Source organism: Amphiprion ocellaris, chromosome 6 (assembly GCF_022539595.1).
Source record: "Amphiprion ocellaris isolate individual 3 ecotype Okinawa chromosome 6, ASM2253959v1, whole genome shotgun sequence".
NCBI classification, from domain to species: Eukaryota; Metazoa; Chordata; class Actinopteri; family Pomacentridae; genus Amphiprion; species Amphiprion ocellaris.
In genome coordinates, this window is record NC_072771.1 from 22915947 (window position 1) to 22941315 (window position 25369).

The window sequence follows — 25369 nt, forward strand, 5'->3', positions numbered from 1 at the left end:
TTAGCAATTAGTACTTCTTGAGGATTAAAGTCATTAAAATAAATGAAAAGCCAGATTCTTTAATGAGATTTGGCCGTAGTTTTTCCTACATAAGTCTCACTCTAGTATAGATGGTATCTGAGTGTCACAAGAAATTGGGAGGTTGAGTCACACTCAGAAATGCATTCACGACAGACCTTGAATAACTAAAATCCCTAACTTTGACTGATTACGTCTCTTGCTGCACCAGTTGGGGAGAATTTAAATCATGACAGCTACCTGACCTTGAGCGGATTTCATCCAAATCAGAAATATCCCAAAAATCTGACGTATTTCGTTGCTCATTTCATTTTAATGTCTTCCCTCCTTTTAATGTTAATTTTTTTTGTAATTATGAAAGTGTTGTTGAGTTAAAACAGTCACTTTTAAGCTGTAATCCCTTTTTAGCATCGCTCCAGTCATTTCACAGTTAAGTCATCATAATGCAAACCATGACCTACACGGACCCAGTGGACAATGAAACAGATGTAACCCTGATGTAATTTTGGAGAGATGGAGGCTGGTGGTTTAATGGCTTTGTATTAAATGGATCCAACAATGTCTTGGGAAACAAAAGGTGAAAAACAGCCGTGCACAGACATGGACAGACAATCATAAATTACCTCTGTTTTGAAGAAATGCAACAAATATGACCCCGCAATAAATTCGGTGTTTACAAAACGTAACAGCTGCATGCAGTCTGTCTTTCAAGAGTGTTGCTTTTAGCGCCAGCTGCGGAAATTAGCTCTTTTGTTGTGCTCTCTAAAGCACAAGACAACCTGCTGGCGAGTGAAACTACTGACTTCAGTCTTCCTGAGATTGATTCACTTAAATCAGCGAGTTGAGTCACATTGCATTCTAAGGATTGATATTTTGTTGACAAAGTGACAAACAGCAGGGCTTCACTAACATCAGCTGTGTCAGAAGTAGGAGGGAGGCGCCACACGACAGGACAGAGCAGGGCTTTGCTTTGAAAGGTTCTGGCTGCGTTTTAACAATAAACAGAAATTTAAAAAAACTAAAAACACAGTGTGATATTGTAGAATTCCACGTGTGCTTGTGTGTCCGAGGTACAAATTCTCCTCATGTCAATCAGATAAAGGAGAACAGAATTGGTGCGTGTTTCAAGTTCAACCTGTGGGATATTTTTTTCTATGCTGTCTTTTGGGGAACATTTTACAGCTCAATTTCATCCAACATCTTTTCACCCAAATATAGTTGTCTCGTGGGTCTCCAATGGATTTTTGGGTGAATCACAAAACATTTCTCATTTCTCTCTGCCTCTGTGCCGCTCCCCTCTCTTTTAGTTTGCTGTAGTTATTTATATATATATTTTTATTTTAGTCTTCTGCTCTGCTGCAGATTAAAGATGCTTCTAGTCACAATACCTCAGTGACCATTATGCCTGAAGACCATGACTGTATTTCTCCTGAGCAAGAGACGTCCCCGGAAAAAAGATATATTTTGAGATATTACAAATGTGCCTAAGTGACTATTATACATGTTGCAGATAGCATCTCAGAGAGAGATGGAGCGCCGTAACAGACTCACTTTAATCATGTTTCACTTTCTTAAGCTTTCTAAATCTCAGGCCTGGTTACATATTCATGAAGTCAAAATGTACCTATGAGTCACAGAGCGCTCGGGGTATGTTTTGGAGGATTAAAACGTCTTGTAGCTGCCATGGGCCAGTTTGGAAATCATTAGAAATTTCCGCGGAATTGTTCAAAAGTTTCCCCTTTTTACTTTTTCCTCACCATTCTAAACTGTCCCAGTAATTTCTCTCTGTTAACTGGAACAGAACAGCGAGCAAATGGGTGCGATGGGTGGGGTTGGAGCTCTGTCACCTTCTGTAATTGGCTAGATGAATCAGTCGCAGGAAAGCTGTTCCAGAGAGCAATTACAGAACAAAGGTGACTGTACGGTAGAGGATCGTTCTGAGATAATTCATCATATTCTGCTCTGTTCTGTTTCTGTGATGCTTGAATGAAGAGGTGGAGGATATTTAGCAGGCCTACTGCAAAATTACAGCCATCTGTGCAAAATTTTGTGTCACTGCTGTTTTTCCTGTCGTAGGTATTTACTAACACTAAATATGTGAATGAGTCCATCTGCAGTTCATAGGACTTGACTGAAAAAAATGGCATAAAATTGTTAAGTGAAATAAATCAGATGGTGTAAGAGTTACTCGTTTCTGGAAAGCAATGGCCCCCTAAGAGAATATCTAAACATGGCATATTATTGAACAGAACCAGTTTTCCCACAAGACAAAACTCTGTATAAGAGGAAATACTAGTTAGATAGAATAGTTTCTGCACTAAAAACTCTCCATCCAAAGGCGTCTCTTAGTTATGAATAATGCATGACTTTTGTTAGTTGTGCTGCTTTGGCTAGATTATTGGTGTACACAGAGTCAAACAGGCCAACTTGACAAGTTTTTAATTGACTTTCTGCAATGTCTTAGCATTGCTGCTTTTTCTCTCCTTACTGGCGCAAAACCCATGTAGCCGTTTGCTTACCAGCCAAATGCTATTCCACACTATTACAAATTCTGGAATAAAGTATGATCATTATTGAAAAGCACACTATGTCGATTGTTCTTTGAAAACTTGGACTATGCTGTAGTATGAACACTCTACGGAGAATTTGATTTATTAGTTTAAAAAAAAATAGCATCTTTGTGAGAGCTTCTATGTCTGGGCAGAATGAAGTAACACACACAGAAAATTCAATATATGCTCCCTACCAATGCATTTTAATGAGGATGAACTCTTTCTAATTGCCTACATGCCTGCTTCAAATAAATGAATGCACCCTTTTTTTCTTTCCCGACTCTTTCAGATATTAACGAATGTGAAAGGGATCCATGTAAGAACGGGGGCGTTTGCACAGATCTGGTCGCCAACTATTCCTGCGATTGCCCCGGGGAGTACATGGGCAGGAACTGTCAATACAGTAAGTGCTCGTGTTTCTTTTTGTGATATTTGTCTTTGAAGTCTCTTACAACTTTCCATTGATTTTAGCTGCACACCTGATGCTGCAGGTAATTGCACAGTTGGTAGTATTACCCGAGCAAACTGATCGATCAGAGACAGTTTGATGGTGCGTCTCATAAGGAACATCTATCTTTTGTTCAGTAAATAGAGCAATGACCTTTGATTAAAAGTTCTTCTGCAACTTTATTAAGGCTTGAGAATATTTAAGAGTCTTGAGATGTTTTTTGTGCTATCTATTTTTTTTTATTTTATTTTTGTAGACCTGAAACAATATTTAGATGCTGTAAGGTCAACAGAAAATTGGTGGCTGCATCCTGGTTTATTATTGCTCTCGGAGTCAGTTGGGTGGAACGATGAGCTGTCAGGTCAAGAGGACTGATAATTGTAGGTGCTCAGTGTGCACCATTGCACATATGAATCAAATGCTTCAGTGCAATTAATCCATACTCTGTCTCACTTTCCCTCCCTAATTATTAAGAAGAAAGCTAGCGTCTTTGTTAATAATTCTCCCGTTATTATACTTGAAAGTACATCATCATAAAGTATGAGCTTCTCTTACACTGAACAGGATGACTTCAAGGAAAAGTAAACGCAAAAGCTGAATTCCTGTGTATATATCTAACATGTTTATATGTATATTTCTTTCCAACCTGAATTTCTGAAGTTAAAGGCATCATGATTAATTTCTAAAATCTATTACTGAAGGTAAGTTAGCAGATAAAAACACTGATTCACTGCGTGGATGTGAGATCTATGCAAATATGTACAACCTATTTATTTAGATTCCACAGACAACATACAAGTTAATTCCCTTTTCTTATTTTATCTATCAGAAATAACAACAAACAATGATGAAGTTCCACATTTCCAGACCAACGCAATTAAACCTCAAACATAATGTTAAAAGAATGGAAACGTTTAAATGCGGATGAGTCACACTTTGTATTAGCAAGCCCTCGTTTCTTTTTCTTTCCAACGGTTGTATGGAAAGAGGGAGTCTTTTCAAAAATACCTCCTTTTTTTTCCTTTTTTTGCAAGAAGTCCAAAAGCTCAAAGGGGCTTCGTGTGTTTATTATGCTATTGGAGGGATTTCGTCTGCAGTCTAGGAACATATTAGGATTACTTTATCTGTGGAGTTGGAGCCGTAAGCCAACCCACCCTGAACTGCTGTTCACAAATTAATTCATCAGATTTTCAATCTTAGGCACATCACAGTTGTTCAGTAACAGACAAGTACTGCAGTGAGAATTTCTGGACAAGCTGGCAGTGGAAAGGAGACGTTTTTGAAAGGTTTAGGAGTAAGATTTGCTTTTGTGAACTGAATGGCAAAAAGCAGATGGAAAGGAGTCAAGAGGCACAGCCTGAAAAATCAGATTGGATTCGTGAGTGAAAAGAACTGAAGTAGTCTTGCTGATTGAACATATGCAAAGCTCAGTCGATTGTTTAATGATATTCATTTTAACTCCTTCATATACATTCAATGTGTACTGTCTATACAACCATTAATATAGCTTGTTGTTGTCAAAGTTGTTGTGCAGTTTAAGTATTAAGATGCTTTCTCTCAGCTGTAAACACTTTTTACATGAAACAATGACCACAAGGTGAAGGTTCTGACCCCTGCTTTAAATTGACGGTGTTTACACCTGCAGCAGATGAACTGTATAGAAATCATATGCCATTTATACATATCCCCTGAGGGTAAAAAGGACCATAAATCCGACACCGCTCATCTAATATATATGTCAAGAGCTCCAAACACCCCTAAAGCTAGAAGTCAGGGCTATAACCTTGTTTTATTTTAGTTTCATGTGAAATTCAGTGTGCTGAAATATTGCCAAACATACAGTCCTAATACTTTCAGACTGAACTGTGCGTTTTCTGAAATGAAAGGTTGGATTTCCAGAACAGAAACAGGTTTGTAATATCACAAAATCCGCAATATGAATGAAGACATTACTGAGAAGGAGTACCAATATGACAAGTGACAGCTAATATCAGTGACCATCAAATTTTCAAAGCCAAGTGGACAAAAGATATTAATAACAACCAGCAGGATATTATTTGGTTTATGTAACAGATTTCTGTCGCTAGTTTCAGCATGGCTTTACAAGAACAACCGGCGTTGAGCCTTAATGGAATAGTCCACTGATTCGCAGAGCTATAACGTTTGTGAGTGAGATTCATGAGTGACAAAAACAATATTGGTCAAGGTCAAAATCAGTGGAGTCTCATGATTATTTTTACAAGGTGAAATGTACTTCTTGTGATGAGTTCTTAAATGTCTCGAAATTTGGATTTTGCATGTCTGAATTCATCATTTGTACTGTGTTTTGCCTTCCAACAAATATAGTGTGCACAGAAAAAGGTAGAATGCCTGGAATACCAGAACTCGTCATCTCCTCTGACTTCTTCCTTCAGCCCACGTTGTGTGTGGGCAAGTCCTGCACACATCGGCTGTTACAGATTAAGCAGCTGTACATTTCCTGGATGTTCCATACCACACCACAGATCAGCATGAGAATATTACGTGGAGCCAGTAGAAGGGTTTGGGCTATTGCTTGTCGGTTCAGTGATTACAGAGCCTTCAGTATTGATTTCCACAATCCAATGGGAAGCAAGAAGAAGAATCATATCTATTACTTGCCAGAATAAATCCTTGTAAAATATAAAATTAAGTGAGATAACTCTTGGCACAAACTGCCTGAGCCTTTCTGCTGAAACAAATTTGTGATGGTTATTGCTGTAATTGCCCAGAAGCATTAACACTTTCAGACATTAATATGGGTTAATTCATCGGTTCAGATCCGGAACTGAGGGAAGGTGATGGCTGGATTCAGGACGCCAGATCACAGAAGCATCTTTTTTTTAGCCCTAACCCGTCCTCCACAGAGTATGTACAAGCTTCTTTTTCAACTAATTTGATGGAAACTTGTCAAAAATGTTTATTTATGTCACGTGCTGTGAATAAAGTTTATATTGGCAGATGCATCATTTTTGGATTAAATAAACAAACCCTAAAATATCAATACCGTGACTGACCTTAAAAAACTCCTGCACTGGTCAATCTATTATGTATATAAAAACATGTTTGTGTGGACTTTTGTTTGTTCTTTCCTCTTTAATTACAGTTGAGTTATTTTTTTATTAAAATAACAAGGAGCGTGTGCATACAGGTGCGTTTCCTTCAGTCTCATTTGTCACCTGCAGAACCTCCGTTGTACGGCTGCCGTCCGTTTTGAGTGTTTATTATTCTTTTCCTCATCCCCTGGTTCTGCTGCATGCTCATTAGTATTGGTGTGCTGGCATTAATTTCAGTGGGGCACTAATTTGTTTAGGCTGTAGGTAGGGCTTGTGGGAGATGGATTCAGCTGTCACATCACGGTGGTGCTGGTGTTAGTGATGTGTGCTGTCTGAGGGCTGATGTATGCTCAGGGGCCAGCAGGGCAAGGCCCGGGGGCTGAATGCCTCTGCTGCTCTGACGGACGACTGGCAGGCAGCTCGTTAAGAGCGGCCCATCATTGCCACAAGGTGAGGAGGACCGCAACTTTGCAGCAGTGTCTTGTCACAACATCCGCATAGAATATGATACAAGAGAACTGCCCAAGAGGTGCAACATCTAGACAAATATGGTATTGTGTTGATGCAACATCGCACCGCCATCCATAATGAGCCCTAACAAGGAAAAAACATTCCATCTCATTTTCTGAAGATATATTTTGGTGATATGCCATCTGGTGCTTGTGGCAGAGAAACGTGGAATCCTAACAAACTGAAAGTCAGAATTCAGCCTGAACATTGTATTGATCAGGAGGTATGATGCTTAACTCAGAGAACATCACTTTACCATGCCAAAAAAAGCTCATTCTGTTCATTTTAATATCTACATGGAAGAAATATGATAGTATTATGAAAATATAAATGTATCTGTGTTTGAACGCTGTTAGACAAGATAAGATAAGACAAAATTTATTGATCCTCACTGGGGAAATTTACATGTTACAACAACTGGATTCAGATAAGGCAGAAAGAAGCAGGGCAAGAATTGCAAAAGTACAAGAAGGCTAAAAAATAAATGCAAAATAATAAAGATCTTATAGAGACAATACACAAGGCATGATGAATATGTATACATGTGGATATGTGTACTTATGACATAGTGAGTTTACATAAGGATATGTGCAGATATGACTGGATGAATTTACATATATACAGGTATAGCATGGGGGAAAAGATGTGTTACACATGATGTTATTACACATGAAGAGCTGCAAGACAGCAGTGTCCTATTTTCTCGATTGATGTGGAAGAGCTGTAAGGAGAGAACACAGTTTTACATTTTGTTTTTTGGTTGTATGGGAGCAAACTTTGATTGTTTACGCAGAGCTGTAGAGTGAAAAACAGTGTTGTGTGCTGTGGCACCAGAAGAGCTATAAGATAAGGGATACTTGCACCTGTTTAACATGATGTTAAATGGGTAAATTGGCATTCAATCTAAACCTTCTCTTCACCTAACACATCCTCACAAGCCTGTTCAAAACGCTGCAGACTCCGTGTTTTGGTTTTCCTAAGACTACAAACAGATTCAACATAAAGCGTCATTTCTGATGTACACTCCTTTCAAACGTTGTCATGCGTCGCCATGTGTTCCTATAACTTGAGGTGCTAGTGAAATTAATTTGTGTGCCCTTAGAAATATTTAGTTTCATAATTGAAGCTACAGAATAAGAATAAATATTTTCACTGGGAAAAATGATGAAATTTAATCACTTGCTCTCTGACCTGATGAGTGTGTGTCTGGGTTTGCAGAACATCTGTTCAAACAGTTTGAGCATTAGGATGGATTCCTGATGGACTTAACAGAGAGAAAAACAGTTTGAAGCATAACCACATAATCTCTTTTGATGAGGCAGGAAAAAGTACTTTTCAGCTATGAATTGGAACAAATTAATTAACAGAAAAGTATAGGTCCTAAAATTGAAATCAGAGTAGAAGCTGGATTACTCTAGGTGTTTATTTAACGCAGTGGTGGTTTGGAAGATCACAGCCTCCATTCTGGTAAGAAAAAGCCTTCAGTTTAAATTGCTATAGCACATCTAAAAATAAAAAGCTGTTTATCCTCAGTAAGACTTTTCGAAAGGTCCAAATTAAGTTCATCCACCAGATTTCAGAAATTCAGGAGCTTCTCTGAGCTTCTAGCAGTAGGCTACTGCATCCACCTACACCACCCTCTAATCAGACTGGAAGCGGTGACTCACATACAAGGAAGAACTAGTGAAGCGAGAGTGATTTACCATACTGGAATATATAAACACATCTCTGTTAGTACACACACACACACACAGATACACTCTTTGCTCTCTTCCAGCCTCCACTCGATCCCCCTGGACTGTCCTCAGACATTACTCACTGTCTTCCTGGTTCCCTGCTGACCAGAGCCCCATTGCTTTAGCAGCTGGAGAAGTCGTGCTAGGGTTGTTTTCATTGTTCCATTCTTTTCTGACTCTTGGCTTTCTTGTGTGGTGAAAATCTTCTCACAGCTCTCAGCACTGCCAGTTTCATTATCTGCTTGCTTGTACGTGTGTGTGTGCGCCTTTTTTCCGTCCGTATGTCAGTGCTCGGTTTGAAATGCTCAGATGTTTTGTTTAAATGGTGAAGGCAGCAGAACAGCTTTCAGGTGACCATTGCTGCAGGCTTCCCCTGAAGGCTGCTTTATACACACACTTACAGTTCAGCCAGCATGAGCAAGCTGTGGCTCTGGCTGAAGTCTGCACTTGACGTGTCTTTTATTTTATTTTGGACACTTCAGAGTCCCTTTACATTTTCCTGCCTTGTGTTTTTTAGGCTTTTTATACGTGGCTATTTAATCATCTGTGACAAGAAACATGCAAATGCGAGAAATGAAATGAGTTGATTAAATTTGAGTAAGACACACCACTGTTCTCAAAAAGGAGTGTAATAAATTTTGCTTGTCCTCTGTTTGTTACTCTAATCACTTGTACCCGTGCTGTCATTAGAAATAAGCAGCAAGCAAGAACAGAGGAGGAGAACTCCCGCCCACATCATTTCCCTTATGAACTGGATGCAGTTGTGTATCAATGAGATTGAAAGCATCATCAGTAATAATCTTTGGTAATATTCAATCATCAGTCTGTGCAGAAAGAATGCAGCCAAATAAACATGAAGCTTGCATAAACTCCTTCCTCTGGCTGTCACATGTTTGTTTACTGAGGTTATGCAATAACAAAGGCTGTGGGGAATAAATTACATTTTAGGAGATGCTTAAATTTCCCTCGGGATTAATAAAATATCTATCTGTTTGAGGTTTATTTTCAATCTCATGACTTTTAGATCTGATAGGGAATTAAATTACACTGATTTCCAATGCACATCTTCCTGCCATCTGAAAACACCTAATAATTTCCCTCAGACTTTCTAAACTGTGAAGTATCTTCAACATATGTTGCAGTGAATGTTCATCTTTTAGAACACAAATAGCTGAAATACTTTTCTGTATCCAGAGAAAATAGGACCAGAAGGTAGAAGCTGAATTATAAGGTATTTTGTTCAAGGATGTTCAATTAGATTTTTAAAAACCAAAAATCCTCTGCTATATTTCTTTGCATTTACATCAGCTCTATGGCTTATGTAAAGACTAATTAAAATTCCAGCATCTGTCACAACTAATTCAGCTCATCTTCAGGACAGCTGCGATGCTGTTTATGTTAGTTGTGTTGTGGGCCAGAAGAAGTGTAAAGATGCAGGGGTCTTTGCATTCTGACTGTTTGACTGGTTTCAGATCAACTCTGTGTCACCTCTGCTTTGTTTTCCTTCAGTTTACAAAGTATGCGGAACCAATTTCTGACCAATTTTGTGTGAATAAGTTGCATATTACAGGTGAAGTTTGCATGATGAGGAGATGTGGGGACAATTTCAGTGCAGTTGTGTGACTCACTAACACATTTTATACAGGTTAAAGAACTGTGAATACTGCAGTGCATGTTATATTTACTCTCAGAATGGATACATGCCCGATTCCATTTACCTCGACATCGTGTTTCATGTGTTTTCTATTATTATGAGAATTCCCAGTGCACTTTTTTCCTTTTGTTTTCATGGAAACACAAAGTAGTGCTTGTTTTGCAGAACAGTAATTGTTTATTAGATGGGTATTGCCAGAATCCTTTTTACAACAGGTATGTTCATTAAAATGCATTTGATGTGCCTGGACATACCAATTAGGATTAAGAGGGAATACAAACCGCTTAAAGAAAGGGCGCTGCTTCTGTGTGAAGATATTGCTGTCATAGCTCCGTACTTTAATGCTGCAGCTGCTAAGATATTCAAAGCTGTTACAAAGCTTGTTGACTTTGGGGATAATGCTGTCCAGAAGTGGCTGCAGCTTCTTGGGAGGAAGCCTGAGGGCTCAGTTCCATATAATGGAGGAGATGAAGGAACAACCTGTTTGTCCATCAAATGTGGGCAGCATGAAGGCAAAAAGGAGTCCCCTTGTTGGCAGCTGTGACTTAAAAGGATTTCACCACACTGGCAACATTAGGAGAACTCCTGTTATGGATCACAGCAATATTTATAGTAAGAGAGAACATAAATAATAACCCCAAAGACAGGGTCTTAACAGGAAGGGTTAGACAGAAAGAATTTAGACAGAGTTGCAGTTTTAATATCTGATGTAGTACAAGTAGAGAGAGACTCAGATAAACAAGTATTGTTAAAGGGAGAAACAAAACAAAATGTGAAGGACAAAATCACTGACCTTACACGATGCAGTCTTTGTGGTATTTTTGAAAATCTATGAGCATTCCAAACAATGAGTTGCACACATTTTTTTTTTTTTTTTGACTCATCCTATCTCCTTTTCTCCCTTTTCTCCCCTCAGAATGCTCTGGACCACTGGGCATGGAGGGTGGTATAATCTCCAACCAACAGATAACAGCCTCTTCCACCCACCGTGCTCTGTTCGGCCTGCAGAAGTGGTACCCGTACTTTGCACGCCTCAACAAGAAGGGCCTGGTCAATGCTTGGACTGCTGCCGAAAACGACAGATGGCCGTGGATCCAGGTAAAGCACAGTCACACTCAGTCGGCACGCAAAGGCGGTTCAGGGCCACAGGAAGGAATTCAGACAAAATCTTCAATACAGACACTGTTTTGTTGTGTGTGTAATTTGAATGGCTTGGCTTGACTTATTTATAAGCTGTCTACTGTATAGCATCATTTGGCTGCTGTCGATGGTTGGTACAAATAGCTGACTATGTAAAAACGCAGCAGTTTTGAGTTAATTACAGTTACTGTAAAATTGATGGCTATCTTACTGCTAATAAAGAGCCATAAAAAGTGTAAGCAAGGGGCCAGAACAGATGCAGGAGGAGCAGTAGTATAAAAAGGGCAAACTGTGTTCATCTAATGTGTGTCTCTTTGTGGTGATGAGTTTTTAGCTTTTACTGATTGTGCCATGTCTTGTTTTGACATTTACTTGTGAAATACTCAAAATCGTTACAACACTGGCACTGCATTTTTTGTCATAATTTGGAAAGGTTCCCTAGCAACACAACTATGGTGCAGGGTATTGCAATTATTCAGTGAATTAATGATTTCTTTTTTGTGTGTGTTTTGAAAATTCTGATCTGCAAACGACTGGAGAGAGATTTTGATGTTTAACAGTAATTTTGCTGTTTAATTAATTGAATTCAGCTCAACAATCCAGTGCTTTTTTTTGTCCTTTTTGTACCCAGGAGTGTTTCTATAACCACCTAGAGGGCCTTCATCTGTAACAACCATGTAATTGTGAAATGAAAAGAAATTCCATGTTGATGGCGGCAAAGCAATGATACATGAAACTCTCTTTGCACTCGCTTGCTTTGTTAAAGTCAGCCTTCATGCTGAGCCATTAGTCAGTGTTTATTGTCAAAGAGCTACATAGGCAGATCAATATGATGGATTACCTGCTGCTCCTGAATTATTTTTGCACATCACACCCCTGTTGCTTTGTCCTCATCAGTCCTGTCCAGTCTGGATCCCACTGCTTTTAATTAGTAATATTGCATAACTGTAACCTTAAAAAGCCTGTGTAGTTTCACTGTATAAAGAATTAGCAATGGGGCATAGTTAGTTAGAGGTAATAATATTGAATCTTCTGCACTTTCTTTGTCTGCAGGGCATATGGATCTATGTAGAAGTTATTTTCTGGATTTATGTAGAGCAAACAGTCACACATCAAGACCTCGAGCGGAAACAGCTGTACCATATAAACCAACTGTCAGACGATGTGTAACTATGATATATACATTTGCCCTTAACTACTCTTCTCTTCCAAGGCTCAGTCTAGTTGACAGTTTCATATCAGCACAGCTCAGTATTCCAGATACAAGAACTATCCAATCATGGATGGTAAAGAAATAATTATAGAGCTAGTTAATCAACTATTGTACCTTTTTTTCAGCTTGGTTACATTTCTTTTACTCTGGAGTCACCACTGTGATGGTAGACAGTCAACTCTGAAACACGTCGTTGTCAGACACATGATACACAGTGAACCGTGAACAAAGTATAATAGAAAAACATACTACACTGTGACAGCATGATGGAGAAAGTGAAGCTGTATGTAACAACAAGAGAATAGTAACACCGGGCAAAAATGGATTTGTAAAAAAAAAAACAAAAAAACAAAAGAAGAAGGAAAGAGAGAGAGAGAGAGTGAAAAAGCAGCCAGCATGAGTGAGAGAAAAGGAACCTGGCACATGGAGAGGGTGAGGAGAACGAGACATAAAACATTCAGGCGGTTTGTTTGACTTTAATGATGCCACGTGGGATGCTGCACAGGATGCTGTAGGCATTGTGTGTTTCTACAAAGGGCCTGGATAATTGGGACGTGAGTACAGAGGTGTACAGTCATGTCAGTGTTTTGGGATTATGCTAAGGAGTCAGTGGTGTGCTTTTGTTATGTGGAGTGATGCGGCGCGACTGTCTGCATGTCTGTCATGTGAAGCAGGTTATACTGGCAGATGACAACCTCATCAAGGTAGGGTTCAGATTTCTCTGGCTATTGTCAGGTATTTCCCGGTGCAGTATGTGTATATACTGTGTCTTTGGATGTCAGCCAGTTTCAGCTCCTTCCTCCTCCTAAACCTCAACAAATGAATCAATCATAAACAAACATAGAGCAGCATAATTTGAATAATACATCATAGCGTTTCACACAAAGCATGCAGACACTGAGTCTGTGCTTGTGTTTATCTAGGTTCATGCTCTTTTCATTTGTGTGTGCGTGTGCGAGCTGTTCACACATCTATGTTCTGTGAGAATACTAGTTTTCCACAGCCTCACCACGTCTAGCTCACACATAAAATTGCGTTTGAACACTCAAGGGAAATATGCTGCCGGTCTCACCAATATCAGCAAAATATAGCTTCAGCTGGCTGTGTTGAAAGAATGAAACAGTACAAATCACTTGTGAAGGCTAAGAGGGCCTATACGTATTTTAGTGGGAGTTAAGCAGTTAATGACAGAAAATTCAGATGCAGATGTCCGCCAGTCTGGTCACATTTTTTGGCATCTGCTGATATTTATCAAATTCTGTTACTGTCTGGGGAACTTTTCCCTTTTCCTTCCAGTGTAACCATATGTTATTAAAACATTTCTACAGTACGTTGTGGTTGAAATGTGACCCTGAAAAAGACGTTTCAAGCACAGTTTATTTTATAAAGCATGATTGTGTGGCACCAACTGAATAAAGCCTTTGTACATATGCGCATGCATGTTCTGCATTTTTGCACAGCCCCATTGGAAATTTCCTACCAAAACATATTCTTATACATAAATGAGTCCAGATTTGAGGCCCGAAACTTAGTGCTGCACCTTCAGCACTGAGAACAATATCTTGATGTCTACATGTCTACTAGGAGTATTTCATTCGTAACAGCAGTTTTATTTCCAGTTAAAACTGCATCAAATCACTGACAGTGGTACTTAACTATTTCTGTTCCTGCTACAGCATGTCAGTGGTGTTTAGACCTGGGGTTTCTTCCATGCCATTTAAAATCATTTACACTTTATCAATGTCCCTAAGGGTAAATAAAATGATGACATGCTTGTGTAACAATGGGTGAGAAGAAATATGACAGAAAGAGTGAAAAAAATAAACCTGTTTTAATTTGAATTTGTAATGACCATGAGAGAGATGAGGCTTTTTTAAATGTGGAGATGTGTTTAAGTGTGGGTTTGTGCATCTTTTACACAACAGCGCCACAGGGCTCTTAGCTACTTTCAAGGACAATCTAATTGTTACAATGCTGTTGCAATTCCCTCTACACTTTTGATCTCAGCATATAATCAACGCAGGGCATTTTACGCTTTATACGCTCTTGACCTTTGTGCGTCTGCGTGTGTGAGTTTGTGTGAGGTCTTGCTTATTGGTCTGATTATATGTGGTAGTAATTAGAGGTCTTAACAGTATAAATGAATGGAAGCTAGCCACTGTGTAGTCGTTGCCATTTTTACTAGATGGCTGTGGCTGTAAGTAAATGTATTTTGCCTGTTTAGTTTAAACAGACTAAATGAGCTCTGGAGAGCACTGCATGGGAAAAATATATTAAAATTTAAAAAGTTATTTCATGTTGTCCTTTAATGTTTAGCAGGAGGCTTTTAGGTTGTGATATACTGTTATTTGACGTAAGGCAGTCATTACAGCAGAAATACGGGACAATAAGAATTATAGTTTTCATCATAACCATTCGTTTCATTATTGATTATACCCTTGATAATTTTCTCAATTAATCAATTATCTGCTCTGTCTGTGAAATGTCAAGAAACAATGAAAAATGGCCACTCTAATTCCCCCGAGCCAGGCTGGCTTTCATTGACTAATTGTTTCAGCCCTATTCACTAGGAACCTATTTATATAAATTTCCCTCTGACATGTATTTTTTATGGGACTGGGTTGTAAATCTAGAAGAAAACATAAAAGCAAACAGTGTTAAAAGCAGAATGCTGTGCACATTAGTGTGTTTTCATTAACTGCAATTATGGGTCTACCTCGTTGCAAACTTGATAAATATGTGATGTTTTCCTGCTAGTAGTGGAACTACACATGTGACCTCAAAGGCCAATGAGAAATCAAAGACATGTTTGTTAATCACTTTGGTCAAAACTAGCATTAGTAGAAACCTGATCCAAACGTATCATACTGGATGATTCATAATCATGTTCTTAGAGGATATATTTGGTTCCAGGATGTTTTAAATGGTTCCAGGCTGAACATTTCCTGGCAGCGAAGAGTGAAAACAGTTGAATCACATCATGCAAACACAAGATTTTTTCTTTTTTCGTGTTGCAAATAAAGTTTGGAATCAGAAATGATTTGATGTAGAACTTCTTTTCTACAGAGGATCATTTTACACAGAGCATTTCATATGCATGATACTGTCTGCTTTGAAGAAGGAAAGGGTGAAATGGTGAAGGGTTAAGAGTTCATTCTCAACTTTGTCTTCTGCAGCGTTACTTCTAGCTGTCTTTGTGTCAAAACTGAACCTAGGGAATATACAAGGGCACAGCTTCTATTTATTTGACTGTTTTTTCTGTGTGTGTGTGTGTGTGTGTGTGTGTGTGTGTGTGTGTGTGTGTGTGTGTTTTTAACTTCACTGTGGTAAAGAAAGACCTCTGTGAAAACATACTTTGTATATTCACAGCAGTCAATAAAACAATAGACAACAAACACCTTGGTGTGAGGATGGACTGTGCTGTAGGGCAAGTATGCAATACAGAGCACATATAAAAGAATTACCATCAAATGCCGTTTGCTTATTTATGCATGTGTCTAAATTTGGGCTCAACTTCATGATGGATTCAAGAATTATGGCAATTTGTGTAAAACTACTTATGGCTACAGGAAAATCAGTATCTCAAGAACAGCTGTCAGCGTCTTCGAGGCCATACAAAAGTGTTAAGTACTAAACTTGTTGTGGTGTTTCCTGTGCTTCTCATTGTGATTTTTTTTGTGCACCCCTGTGTGCATTCCAAGCAATGTAGTTTAATTGGCACTTTTCTTCAAAACGACACACATAAGTCTGTAAACAAAAGGTCTGCAAAAGGAGGATGTTTCACACAATGCCTCACTCACCCAAAGAAATGCATCACTATTAGCAGTGAAGTAACGGAGGTGCGTTTCTGAGTGGTCATTAAAAATGTGAGGGATCACCCCAATTACCCCGGCAGTGCCCTTTTAGTGACAGGGCTTCTAATTAGTGCAAGAAGTTTCTATCTCTATGGAGAAAACTGAGGAGTGCAAAATATGCTGGAAAGAGAAAGAGTGGGTCACTGCTGCTCGGAGGCTCCAAGAGGGGTCCTTATGCGTAATTAACATGATGCGTTGGTTTAAGAATGCAGAAAAAAATCTGTGTAATTGAGTCTTGTCTCTACAAATGGAAATTAGAATTGGAATCAACACTGAGAGAATTATTACACGTTACTCTATTAGTTTCTGACAGTTCAGACAAGGTTGGTGAAAAATAAACAGTTCTATTCTTGTGCTGGATCCGTAAGAGCCAATACTCTAATCTCTAATGTCCTCAGGAGACATAGCTTAGAATTTTTTTTTTCATTAAATGAAAAGGAGAGCATAACTTAGTGGGCTCAGCCAACAGTTTGAGCTTTTGCTCTCAAATATTTTACTTAGAAATTGCCTTATTTCATAGTAACGCTGTCATTTCTGCACCAGAAAATGAGCTCAAGCCCCTGGAATACCATCCTGAATGTGGTCACACTGTCAGTGACATTAGACTTCCATTTCTTGGATTGGCTTTAAAATGGTTCATGTTCTTAAATAGAAATAGCCTTCAGCTGCACAAACATAAACTGAAATGCGGACTTGTTTGTTGGCAATATCGCATTAGTTGTGGGTTTTGTTGTCTGGAATACATGATCTAAAATATGAAACGGCAACAGTAACCGCAGCGTTGAGTCATACAGAATTAGTCCAATTCATTGGAGTAATGGAAAATCTCTTTTAGTGTGCAATTTCTTTTTATTGGTTTTGCCATCCCAGATTAATGGTGCTTTGCTTAATACTTACTCAGAACTGTATTACTGCTGCCCGTCTGTTCTGCAGCTATGAAAGACAACTCAGGTGTGTTTTTATATTTTGTCAAAGGTGAGCTAGATTAGCTGGAATGTTTGTTTGTTTTTTTTTTCCCTGAAATGAAGCAGCTTGATATGAATGTTGTGCCAATATGGTTAATGAATAATCGTGGTTGCAGTTTATTTGCTTTATCTTGTCTGTCACAGATGAAGTGGTTACAGTATTGTCAGAGTGGAATTGCCCTGTGTTTTCCTGTCCTACTCTTTTTTTCTTTTAATCAGTCTTAAAATTTATTCTAATAAATAGACAGTGTGTCTGTGAGTACAGTGCTTGAGCAATCCAGCACAGCACCACTCCTTAATCACCACAGGCTTCCTCGTTTTGTCACAATGAAGTGAGCTGTCATCAACTGTCAATAGCTGTCTCATTTTTTATACAAGCACACTAGAATTACAGGGCGAGTTGCACGTTTTTTGTTTTTTTCTTTCAACCAGCATTGACAGATTGAAGGCAAAGTCTGTTAGAAGACATAGATGTGACATGTAATGTCACTCATAGGTATCTGTACTGCACTGCAATCTTGTAATTTGGAGGCAGCATATTTACATTTTGTGGGTGCTTGGGTGGAACTGAAGAAGCACCAACCACCCTGAGATTGAGGCGATCAAGACGGCTTAGAGATGTAGCAGTTTTGAACCACTGACTCTGTTTTTTAACAGTAGAAGACATGAAACTACTTATGGAGACCATCATGTCTTCTGCAATTTAATGTCTTGTGGGAGAGATGCTGGCCCTTGATGGAAGCACCCTTTAGGCACCACCATGTATTGGAAGATTAGGGTCAGTTTTGATGATAACAAATACAGTGGTGCTTTACTTTACAGAGTAAATGAAAAAGAAAACATCTTTCAGACTCAAATAATTTAATTACCCATCTGACAACAGTAAATTCAGCATAATGGACAGGTAGTGATATAGGATGCTTTCATGTAAACATTAATTTTAGAGACATCCAACATGCTAGTAGTAGCTTCTTAGAGCAAAATAGGTGAGAAATCTATGCAAATTTGCAGACATGTACTCTATCAAAATGACCTGTCAATGGAAGGCCTTAAACTGGTGTGTATATAATGACCCTACTTTGTGTGCACTGAGCAGGATCGAGGAAAACCATTCATCATTTTCCTCTTTCTTAGCTCCCTCTTTTCCTCTCGACTCGCCAAGCAGCTTTACATTGGCACCATATTGACAGTTTGCACAGGGTGGACAGACTGGATGTGGAGCATGAGGATTGATTAAATGTTCCATTTGATCACCGACTTTCTGAATAAGATGGATGGCCCTGACAGAAAAGATACAAGGGGGTGAACTGATTCCCCTTGACATGCATTCTCCCACTGCTCCTGCACACAGACAGACACAGACGCACACATTTATAGTGTCTGAAAATGAAGTTATAATCTCTAAAATGTTTGCCCTTTTTTTTTGGGCTCCACAGATAAACCTGCAGAGGAGAATGAGGGTCACGGGCCTAATTACCCAGGGTGCAAAGCGTATCGGCAGCCCAGAGTACGTCAAGTCTTACAAAGTGGCTTACAGTGATGACGGGAAGACCTGGAGAACATACAAAGTCAAGGGCAAAGATGAGGATATGGTGAGACACACACATGGGCACGCAGACACACACCTCATATTGTCGCTACTTGCTGTATAATACACATACAAAGATACACACTCGTGCACACACAGTGACTAGAGACTGTGCACTCAGTCAAGGGCAGGGTGGAGGACATGATGAGATGGCTTTTTAATTAGCTAGCACACACCGGGCCCATCCTGCTGCCCCTTACCCCCCTCCACTTTTATGACTTCTAGATTGAATTTTTATACTATTTGGGGATGAACAGCCACCAAATAGGCCACACAGCATTCTATCATCCCTGACAGCAAACCACGGCTGTCCTCTGTTTGGCCGAGCTCCGAAAGACCCAGACCTCCAAACTTCTTGTCAAATTTATTACACGCAACGGTGTAAGTCTGGACTTGAATAATGTGTGATCTCAACTTCTTCTTTATTTAGTGTTGTCAGTCAAAACTGGACATACGGGAAGCAAAAGCATCTATGACTGTGTGCGCTTTTACTTCATTCTGAGAGTTTCTCTCAGACTATCTGAGGTCATTCGGCTGGAAAACTCCAGAAGGCATAGTAATATAATCGGAGCGCTAATTTCAAATACACCACTGTTCTTATGAATTAGTGGCTCAAATGGTGCAAGAAATTGTCTATTTTTCCCTGTAATTCTAGCTCATTGACCTTGAATGACAGCAATTTGTTGAGTGTGGAGTAGACACCAGAGACAGCGGCAGATAGACTGTCACATTATTGCAAACTGATCAGCTTCGCCATTCTCCCCCTCCCCTGCCTGGTGTTATTTCATCCCGTGCAACAGATTTTCAGAGGAAATGTCGATAACAACGCTCCGTCAGCCAACTCCTTCACCCCTCCCATTGAAGCCCAGTATGTGCGTATTTACCCCCAAGTCTGCAGGAGGCACTGTACCTTACGCATGGAGCTGCTCGGCTGTGAGCTCACAGGTGAGTTTTACATCCAACTGAATACACTGATCATCATCATTAATCATAAATAAATGATAAATGGTTGGACAACTCACTCCAGTATGCCTTCTACATAGCTGTTTAATACTGTTTTTCTCTTTTTTTTAACTTAGTATCTGCCCTGAAACCTATCATTTTTGGGCGTGAGGGTTGTACCTTTGAAAAGATTGTTACAAATCATTTTATTTTATTTTATTTTTTTGCTACCAGGCTGTTCTGAACCACTGGGAATGAAATCAGGCCACGTCCAGGACTATCAGGTGACAGCCTCGAGCATCTTCAGGACACTCAACATGGACATGTTCACTTGGGAGCCTGGGAAGGCCCGTTTGGACAAGCAGGGCAAGGTCAATGCTTGGACAGCTGGGCATAGTGACCAGTCACAGTGGCTACAGGTAAGATGTAATCTGAGCTTAATCTGTTATCTGTTGTAACTCCTGTAGAGATAAATCACTAAATTAGCAGGGAAATGAACAACAGACAGCCAGCTTCTTGCAGATAGCTGGCTTTCACTCTGCTGAAGGATTAGCTCTTACCTCCCTGGCATAATAATTTATGGTGTGTATATGGTAATGCATGCCAATGGATTCAATTATGTTTCATAGGGAAGGACTTCAGTGATGGCCACAGTGTCAGATGCGAGTGAAATTATACAGTATCTTGAAATCCTACTTCTGTTAGTTATCTCTCGGTATCATTTCGAGAAACAGTCAGTGATAGGTAGTCATCTCTGTATATTTCCACGCCAGTCTTTTTGAATCCAACGCCCACGCTGCCTCTGTTGGAACAGTTTAGCCCTGTTATCTTTGGCAGCAGTCCAGACTTTCTATCTCTATGAAACCAGCCAATCTATTTGTTTCCATTTCAGTAACTGATGGCTAAACATGTCTCCTGAAAGGGACAAGACACATCTCTAAATTAACCTTTACCTCCCAGTCTTTCGGTTTAACAATATGTGAGACTGTCAGGGGTCGAGCGACTTTAAGATATATATCAATCAGGCTTAATCATGCCAGCTGCGCCCTCACATATGGCCTCGTATTTTGAAACTTTTTTTATTCTTTTAAGATAAAAGGCAGTAAATGCTCTTTGCTTTTAGAGCAGAAAAACCACATCTTCAAGCTTTAAAACTGATAGTATTGAAGGAATTGTAATGTGGATCATCTTCTCCGGGAACTGAAGAGCAGAATGATTTCTTTGATTTCTTGGCCCTTTCTCTTTTTTGTGCACTTGCTCCACACACACACACACACACACACACACACACACACACACACACACAGACACACACACCGCTGCCCTGGCAGTGACACAGTTAGCGCTCTATAGTCATACTGCCTTGTCTGGTTGTTCCTAGATTGGTGGGGTCTTGATTCAGACATGTTTTTTATTACACTGAAAGCCTTTTTCTGACGGTGATGGCATGCAGGGCTGGGTGTCGGAGGAGACAGGTACTTAGGCCGGCTCCATCCATGCCAGGTGAGCTCGGCTAAGCAAAATTGATTGCTGTGGGTAAAGGAAAACTTGTGGTCTCATATTACATGCTGTGCCAGCAGGAAAGGGGAGATGCCATACTGATGCGGTGAGAAAATCAATGGCTTCCACTGCCAAGGATCATTTCTGTGCACACAGACAAATACAATACCTGCCTTCTAAAAAGTAGACGTATCGTAGAGCGTTGTTTCCCATTTACACTGGTACAGTTGTTGGAGCTGACTATTTTGTATATTTAGTGATCATCTAATATGCATTTGTTAAAGTCCCACAATCAGTGCGTTCTTTCTACCGGTTACCATGGCAAATGATTGATTTTCGTGCCATTACTGAATGACTTAAAACCTTACAGACTAATGGAATTAATCAATCTTAATGATAAAATAAGTATTCCTATTAATCAAGACAGCCGCTCTGTTGTGGAGTGGGAACTGTGGGAAACTCGTTGCAGACACCATATAATATAATATGGATTTCTTGACACAAAGGACTTGATAAGATCTTCTTTGAGTAGTAAACAGTGGAGACATCAGGTCATACCTAGATTGCGTCTTTTAACACTGAACGCTTCTGTCAAGTAGGATTTAAATTTTTGGAGTTCAGATTTTTGTTCATGTTTTTTGTTGTTTTAATTATTTGTCCGAATATGTGTTTTTTGGTGGTTGATTAAATAATATTTTATCCATGTTTTCATGGCATTTTAAACCAGTATCAAGCTCATCTGTCTGATAAAACAAGACATTATATATATATATATATATATATATATATATATATATATATATATATTTGTGTTTGTGTTTTGAGTTTTTTTTTTTTAAATCAAGAATAATAAAGCAATTGCTCTTCTAAGTGTTTATGTCCATTCTAAACGTCTCAAATATTTGATCATTTTTTAAAGTAATATGCTAGAAAAATATAGTTTTCGGTGGAGTAAATAGTCCAGAATTTAATTTTTTTATTTTATTTTAGATTCATTTTCAAAACAAAAGCACAGAAAGCTGGACCTGTCGGGTATCGTCTACACTAATGTTATTCTGCCGTGGCAGGAGATAAAATTACACAGAGGGAGACTGAACCAGAATCTTTCAAGATGTTTTCAAGAGAGGAGCTGAAGCTGTCAGACTGAGCTGCCAAATGTTCCAGCTGGCATAAGCTGATTAGTTAATTATGCACATTAACATGTCCACATAGCAAAGAGAAATTGCTAGAGAGACAGTCGCTACTTTTCAGTTTCACAGTGTTCTTGTCCATGCAACATATTCACTGCAAATTTACTGACAAGTACTGATCAGGACTGTGGAGAGTTTTTGTGGGTGATTATGATAAACATACCTCAGACAAACAACTAAACATGGTGGGAATGGAACAATTGTGTCTGTTCCTCTCATATCTCTTAATTATGTTGCAGTCGACAATTTACTTGGCAAGGATACAATTTACTGAGTCATGATGTTAAATTCTGAATTGCATATTGCGTTGTTGGCAGCACTGAACAAGCTCTCTGTGGTAGGTATCTCCACTGATAGGAAATTAAGATGAGGAAAACTTCAAATCTATTTTGTGTTGTCTCCTAAATCATGGCTAACAAATGCTCTATCTAGACACACCTGAACTCCTCATGTTTTCTCTTTCTTGTCCTCCCTTTTGCTGTGCATGGATTTAGAGATCTGCTCTGCTGACAAGGCTGGCTGTTACACTAAATCATGAGACAATATTTATTTAAATATCTGAAAAAATGGTGATTTCATCCAGTAAGTGCTTATTATACTTGTGTCTACAGTGTGCTACTTTGCAAAGACATGCTGACAATGCTCTGGTGTCAAGTTTGAGAACGTCAGGTTATCATTTGAATATTTTATAATGTCCATGAAAAAAGGCATCCAACAACTGTTCACTTCACTTGTGTTTCAATCCCAGCAATTCACAGCATCTGAGGGCACATTACATACAGTAGAAAGGTCAAGATCTTACTGTATTTTAGAGAAAAACTGTTTCTTATTAGCAGGCACTCAGTGACAGTTGGGTAGCAAAAAACTCCCTTTAACAGGAAGTAGGTTTCAACAGAACCAGGCTGAAAGGGGGCAGCTTTCTGCCTCGACAAGATGAGGTGAGGGAAAAACAGAAAAAATGAAAGATGAGTACAGGAAGCACAGGCAACAAACAAGATAAGCAATGAACTTTGGGCCGGTGGATGAGGCCAGCAGCCACAAAGCAGAAACAGGCAGCTCCAGAGGCAGGGATACCTGCTGAAAGGAGAACAGAGAGCAAAAAAACACAGCTACAGGGGAGAGAAAAGACACAAAGATGTGCAATTGTCTGTACAATGTGGATATTGACATACTGTTTACGCTTAAGAGACTGCTGAGAAGTTTTAGGAATGAAAACTGCTCTAAAAGAAGAGATTCAACACTGAAACACTTAACATTCAATGTACTTTGCCGTTGTTTTTACACCATAAAGATCCATTTCGGTACGCGAGAGCACATCTGGGTCAGAGAGCAGAGAATGTGTTAGAGAGAAAGATTATGCTGTGAACAGCTTTCCTCTCTGTGCTCACTAGGAATCAAAGCATTCACAGGAGGAAGGATTGTTGTGGAATTAATCCAGACTTCACAAATGGATAGTATCATGAACACCTCTGCACAAATTTTTCCAAAACCTTCAAGTTAACTCTAGTAAGTTAGTCTATTGGTTCTTATCACAGCGCTGTCAATCTCAGAGACCCAATTCTTCGATGAAATTATTAGGTAGCATGCAAGGAGTCTTGGGGCAGCCTTTTCAGATCTGCGGCTCCTAACCTCAGGTTTTAGGGTAAATGTCTTTACTCTAGTATGGCTTGTAGCTGTTGAATAACCTTCACTCCCCAGACCAACTCTGCAGTAATGAGGAGAAGCAAAGAGACACCATTGAAACATTGCATCAACTGGACTTTTATTTCTTTGTCTGTTGCAGCGAACACAGCACACAGCGTTGAAAAAACTCTTATACTGAAATGTGAGCCTGTCTAGACACTTAGCGGCAGATTACAGTAATTTGATCACCTCTGTCAGCATGTACTTCTAAGTGGCTGTGTGCTATGATACCACATTGACTGACATCACACACAGGTTACACAATCATAAAATGCTCGGTTTTTAAAATTTTTTTGCAGTGAAGCATGTTAGAAACTCACCTACTTCATTAGTTTAAGATTATGTTGGCATGCTACACGAAAGTAAGAAACAGTGGTGAAATTAAGAAGATTGGATTTATTTATTAGGAATGAAATTATGTTTTTATTGTTATAGAGAGAAATTACAGAAAAAAAGTACTGTTGGATACTGAACTCTCGGTATCAGAGCTGGTATTTGTTCCAACCATTCATATTGAATACCACCATTGCCAAATACTTTATGTTCTTATCAATATTCTTTGTCAGGTCTTTTCCACGTAGATGAAGCTACAGTAACACATGAAGTATATTTCAGTCTGATAATTGGCCTCCACATTATTTCTAATATATAATTATGGGCTCAGGTCCCAGCATGTACCCTCTTAATGCATGGTGTTGCGCAGGTATCGCCTAAGACACTGAACGTGTGAAATGCATCACTTCATTTGCAACTTGTTAAATTTATTTGTAACCAGCAAAGGTTACAAAACCACATATGAACCTAATTTCTTTCCACAGGTTCATTTGTTATCCCCTGTCTCCAAGGTTTTCACACCCAATTATCTGCTTACAGTGATAAATATGTGAGGTGTGTGGCTCTGGCACCCTGATAATCACCTCTGTCTCTGATGTTCCAGAGTGAGCTGAAGCTTATGTGAAAACTTTGAAAAAATTACAGTAGCTCCTATGTAAATGGCTTATTGATGCTAATGTTAAATCGAGCATACAGTCATTGTTGCAAATCAGTGCCCACCTTTTCTAATGCAGTAATACGGTACGGGCTGTGACATGACATCCGTTTCTGCTGACAAGTCATTTATGTGCCCGGAATGTCATCATAGAAAGGTAAACCAGTGGCATGCATATGGTTTTATAAGGCAGAGCAATAAATTCACAGGTTCCTACATATTTGAATAAATCTAGACCAGCATATGCAGAGCTGAGCACACATACGTGGTGTGTACTGTGATAGTGGAGGTTTGCATAGACAGATGCTGATGAG

The 25369-nt window shown here is 39.2% G+C and overlaps 1 protein-coding gene across 3 annotated transcripts in view; it reads left to right on the forward strand.

Annotated features, from left to right (window-relative positions):
• LOC111581162 (EGF-like repeat and discoidin I-like domain-containing protein 3) overlaps positions 1-25369 on the forward strand; it is a 103627-nt gene that overhangs the window by 53224 nt on the left and 25034 nt on the right. For all 3 annotated transcript variants that reach the window (XM_055011524.1, XM_055011525.1, XM_055011523.1), the window contains 5 exons: positions 2860-2973; positions 10909-11090; positions 18601-18756; positions 19553-19697; positions 19929-20113. In XM_055011524.1, coding sequence (XP_054867499.1) covers positions 2860-2973; positions 10909-11090; positions 18601-18756; positions 19553-19697; positions 19929-20113 — 782 coding nt within the window. The remainder of the gene's footprint in view (positions 1-2859; positions 2974-10908; positions 11091-18600; positions 18757-19552; positions 19698-19928; positions 20114-25369) is intronic.